Source organism: Triticum aestivum, chromosome 1A (assembly GCF_018294505.1).
Source record: "Triticum aestivum cultivar Chinese Spring chromosome 1A, IWGSC CS RefSeq v2.1, whole genome shotgun sequence".
In the NCBI taxonomy this organism is placed as follows: domain Eukaryota; kingdom Viridiplantae; phylum Streptophyta; class Magnoliopsida; order Poales; family Poaceae; genus Triticum; species Triticum aestivum.
The window spans coordinates 584,761,350-584,766,620 of NC_057794.1; the positions used below are offsets into that span (position 1 = coordinate 584,761,350).

At 50.9% G+C, this 5,271-nt stretch overlaps 1 protein-coding gene and 1 pseudogene across 1 annotated transcript; both read left to right on the forward strand.

Annotated features, from left to right (window-relative positions):
* Positions 1-2,567, forward strand: LOC123069982 (probable GABA transporter 2). Its single transcript, XM_044492982.1, has 4 exons — positions 1-856; positions 961-1,058; positions 1,356-1,542; positions 1,672-2,567. The coding sequence occupies exons 1-4, from the start codon at positions 466-468 to the stop codon at positions 2,427-2,429; spliced, it is 1,434 nt and encodes a 477-aa protein (XP_044348917.1). The 5' UTR covers positions 1-465; the 3' UTR covers positions 2,430-2,567.
* A 904-nt stretch (positions 2,568-3,471) lies between these two features.
* The window catches only part of LOC123056276 (probable GABA transporter 2), a 2,506-nt pseudogene continuing 706 nt past the window's right edge, over positions 3,472-5,271 (forward strand).

The window sequence follows — 5,271 nt, forward strand, 5'->3', positions numbered from 1 at the left end:
CACGCATGTAGATGCAGGCGGGCAGCAGCTTGTTGGGTGCACTCCACACCTAGTAGTAGTATTGTCCTATATATCGACTATTTTAGCTGGATGTCGACGAATTGGCAGCTCCGCTTAGTTTGACCTTCTTCTTCCTCCCTCCCCACTGAAAAATTGAGCTGAGAAAAGTAAACAGGAGAGTAGGGGAGTTCCCCCGGCGTTGACTTGGCGTCGGCCCGCCTGCCTGTCCGGATCCCTCCACGCGATCCAGCCTCGCCTAGTTACAATCCAGCAAGAACACGAGTGGGCGAATTATTCAGCCGCCGCCACGATCTCCCCGAGATCCCGCGCCATTAATCCCGCTCCACACCTTCCTCTCCAGTCTCCACGCATGCCCTGCTCGCGCGCGCGGTGCAAGCGCCTAATCTGACGCCGCGGCGATCGACTGGTTGATCGAGAGTCGAGGCTACCGGGAGGGGTCGGTCGATGGATCCGAACATGGCCGGACACACCGGGGCCAGCCCGTTCCTGGTGTCGCCGTCCACGGGGCGCGCCATGACCCCCTCCGCGTCCTACTCCGGCGGCGTCGAGGACGGGAAGCCGGCGGCGGGGGACGCGGGCGCCGAGTTCGTGCTGGAGTCCAAGGGCACGTGGTGGCACGCGGGGTTCCACCTCACCACCGCCATGGTGGGCCCCACGGTGCTCACGCTGCCGTACGCGCTCCGCGGCATGGGCTGGGCACTCGGGCTATCGGCGCTCACCGCCGTCGCCGCCGTGACGTTCTACACCTACTACCTCATGTCCCGCGTGCTCGACCACTGCGAGGCCGCCGGCCGCCGCCACATCCGCTTCCGCGAGCTCGCCGCCGACGTCCTCGGTATGCCTTAATTGTAGTCAATTAATGCGGGCGCTGGTAATCATGGACCGACAAATTTGGCAGCGTGGTTTGATGTGCTGTTTTGGATCGGTGTGGTGTGGTAGGGTCCGGGTGGGTGTTCTACGCGGTGGTCACCGTGCAGACCGCCATCAACGCCGGCATCACCATCGGCAGCATCCTCATCGCCGGCAACTGCCTCCAGGTAAACCACTGAATTTCAGAATATTTATTCTAGGAATCTCTTACCATGCGACATGTGAAAGTAGACAAGAATGTTTTATTGTAAAATCTTTGGTACCATGTAACTGCTGTTGCTTGCAAATAAAGTAAATGTTCAATGTAAATAAAAAGCATTGCACAACTAATAATGGTGGCAGGAATAGATCGTGCGAAAAAGCACAATAAAATGTTGTAGAGAAACAAAATGTTTACCAAGCTATGTGCCTGACTGATATGTCTGTTGCACCTTGGCTATACGTGTACATATCAACGGGTGCAGATTATGTACGAGAGCTTGGCGCCGAATGGTACCCTGAAGCTGTACCACTTCATCATCATCGTCGCCATCGTACTGTCTCTCTTCTCGCAGATGCCGTCATTCCACTCGTTGCGGTATATCAACCTCGGGTCCCTAGTCCTCGCCTTCGGCTACACCATCCTCGTCTCCGGTGCATGCATTCGGGCAGGTATGTGCAAACACCGATGATCGTTCGTGCATCACGTGTTTACGTCTATGTTGTACTTGGTGTTTCTGAGATGAAAAAGAGTTAGGAAGAAAAAAAAATTGGTCAATCTTAGATCTGAATTTTTGACAGGTATGATGAGCAATGCTCCGGTGAAAGATTACTCCTTGAGCCCATCAAAGTCCGGGAAGATGTATGACGCCTTTCTCTCCATCTCGATCCTGGCCACCGTGTTCGGCAACGGCATCCTGCCTGAGATCCAAGCCACCCTGGCGCCACCAGCGGCGGGGAAGATGGTGAAGGCGCTGGTGTTGTGCTACACTGTGGTCTTCTTCACCTTCTACCTATCGGCCATCTCTGGCTACTGGGCCTTCGGCAACATGGTGCAGTCCAATGCGCTACAGAGCCTGATGCCGGACTCGGGGCCCTCTCTGGCACCGACATGGCTCCTCGGCCTCGCCGTCGTGCTCGTCCTCCTCCAGCTCCTGGCCATTGCGCTGGTGTATTCACAAGTGGCCTACGAGATCATGGAGAAAGGGTCGGCAGACGCGGGCCATGGAAGGTTCTCATGGCGGAACCTGGCGCCGCGGGTGGCGTTGCGAACCTTGTACGTTGCGGCGTGCGCATTTGTGGCGGCGGCGCTGCCATTCTTCGGTGATATCGTGGGTGTGGTCGGCGCCTTGGGGTTCATCCCGCTCGACTTCGTGCTCCCCGTCGTCATGTACAACATGGCGTTGGCCCCGCCTAAGAGGTCGGCGGTGTACGTAATCAACGTGGCGATCATGGCCTTGTTCACCGGTGTTGGGATCATTGGCGCCATTGCGTCCGTGCGGAAGCTTGTGCTCGACGCCGGACAGTTCCAGTTGTTCAGTGACCATGTCGTCAGCTGAATTAGTTTCTTGCCGCATATGTAGATCATTTTATCATTTTTAGGGGAAATTCTTGTTATAGCTCAGGTAAAGTAGGCCGGTCATAGCCCATCAACCACACAAACTGTGTCATCGAATATATGGTTCCGTGTTACAATATGCCGAATATTTGTCTGAGCAACACCGGAAGAATTCTGATATATTTGTGTTTCTGTAATTGGCTCAAAAAATGATTTGACAGCTATAAATATTCATGGTCTCTCAGCAAATAACCTAAAAAGGCAACAGATCGCGTGGTTCTATTTTGTTTTTGTTTTTATTAGGTATTTTTGTTGCATCCCTGATCAGATCCAGCTACACAGACTCGTTTCGAAACAATGGAATAATTGCTAAGCATCATAATATCACATCACAACCTAGTAACCTACGCAGGGGCAAAAGGCCTTGCACAGACAATAACGACACGATGAACTTCACTGCACATAAAGAACACATGAATAACTACATATGTTGGAAGCGGATTCAGCTCATAGATCCATTTTTCTTTTGGGGAAATTGGTTTGGGTCCTGAGCTCCATGGAACCCGGATTTGTGAAAAATACCAAAAAAAGTCAAAATTTAAAGTTAGAGAAGATTCAGGAAAAAAACATAGGGATGTATACTACATCTGCATCAGTTTTCATGATGAAATAAGTTTTGGTGAAACCTACCCAAAGAAAATCATGTATTTCTAGCACATGCACTATTTACTACCGTAGAAAAGTTGGCTTACTGTGGTTCATTGGGCTTTCCCACACGAAACCCGTTTCAGCAAACGAGCATCTCAACTCAACGATACACTCCCCTTCCCTCCGTTATCATTATCTCACTATCTGGACGAACCCTGAACATTATCTACTCAGGAGATAAATTCATAAAAGTAACATTGAACACACGAGGGATGAACTTCCCGGGCGGTCGACTTAATTGGAGTGAGGCGATACTTCTCTTGCCGATCAATGCAACTCTCCACCCATGTTGACCTAGGCTCCGCAACCGGTGTGATTGCTCAATCTCCTGGGCGATGGTGGAGGTGTGCCTACTTGCCATGTTGCCCCTGTTTCCTGCCCGCAAAATCAACGATTCCTCATTCATTCCGGTGAAACCCTACCCCAACTCCTCTTGTACGTTGGCGATGACAACGGGTGCATGTGCCCCTCCCCCCTCTACCAGCAATTGAGCAGTCTGAGCTTAGGTGGTGCCATGTTGGCAACAAACAAGAGGAGAGGAGAGGCGGCAGTAACACTTAGTGGATTCTTTTCTTTAACACAGTACATACGTGGACGCTCATACATACACACATACACTCACCCATATGAATGCACACATGCACACCTTACCCCTATGAGCACCTACGAGAGACCGAGCTGGCACATCAATTGAACGCACATCAGCCGAAGGCCTGAAACAAATATAGGAAAATGCGAGCACCAATGTCAAGTTCAGGACTTAAACTCTGATGAACTGGGATACCATTGTCCTCTTAACCATCCAACCATATGTTGGTTTGCAACACTTAGTGGATTATATTCCTGGTTCTGGACAACCAAAACAGGAAGAGAAAATAATCATAAATAAATTTGCTCCCGCTGACCTGGGTCACTATTTTTTTGCATGTTTCTCGGTCCAATTGATAGATTTATTTTATTTCAGTTGATGATTCGCAAGATGGTTGTTATGTTAATGCTTAGTAGTGTGTATGGTTGTGAACTCCTTCAAGTGAAGTGTCTCATGCCCATAAAATTTACGACAATGCTCATATCTCAGAATTAGTTTAGATGTTGGCTTATCTAGCATATTTTTGGCATTGGTAAGCTATATTTCTACACTAAAATAAAAGGCCCGTGGTTGAATTGAAATCATAAGGAAATAAACAGTCAAACAGTGATACTATTAGGGTCTTGTCATTGATCCATTGATTGTCAAAGAAGCTTTGTGTACGGAGAGGTTGGCGTCGGATGGTACCCTGAAGCTGTACCACTTCATCATCATCATCGCCGTCATGTTGTCCCTCTTCTCGCAGATGTCGTCATTCCACTCGTTGTGTTATATCAACCTCGGGTCCCTGGTCCTAGCCTTCTGCTACACCATCCTCGTATCGGGCGCGTGCATTCGGGTAGGTAATGTGCAAACACCCTTGATCATGTGTGCATCACGTGTTTACGTCGTACTTTGTGTTTTTGAGATGAAAAAGAGCTAGAAACAAACTTGGTCAATCTTAAATCTGAATTTTTGATAGGTATGATGAGCAATGCTCCGGTGAAAGATTACTTACTGATCCCCTCAAAGTCTGGGAAGATGTATGCCGCCTTCCTCTCCATCTCCATCCTAGCCACCGTGTTCGGCAACGGCATCCTGCCCGAGATCCAGGCCACACTGGCACCACCGGTGGCGGGGAAGATGGTCAAGGGGCTTGTGCTGTGCTACACCATGGTCTTCTTCACCTTCTACCTGGCAGCCATCTCCGGCTACTGGGCCTTCAGCAACACGGTGTAGTCCAACGCACTGCAGAGCTTGATGCCGGACTCGGGGCCCTCGTTCACACCGACGTGGCTGCTAGGCCTCGCCGTCGTGCTCGTCCTCCTTCAACTCCTGGCCATTGCACTGGTGTACTCGCAGGTGGCGTACGAGATCATGGAGAAGGGGTCGGCGGACACAGGCCAAGGGAGGTTCTCGTGGCGGAACCTGGCATCGCGGGTGGTGCTGCAGACCTTGTACGTTACGGCGTGCACGTTTGTGGCGGCGGCGTTGCCGTTCTTCAGGGACATCGTCGGTGTGCTCGACGCCATCACCCCTCCCCCCCCCCCACACACACATGGTCTCG

Coding starts and splice junctions, on each gene's coding strand:
- LOC123069982 (XM_044492982.1), top strand. CDS start 466: ATGGATCCGAACATGGCCGGACACACCGGGGCCAGCCCGTTCCTGGTG. Junction 1,059..1,355: donor TCGCCGGCAACTGCCTCCAG/GTAAACCACTGA, acceptor CAACGGGTGCAG/ATTATGTACGAGAGCTTGGC. Junction 1,543..1,671: donor CGGTGCATGCATTCGGGCAG/GTATGTGCAAAC, acceptor AATTTTTGACAG/GTATGATGAGCAATGCTCCG.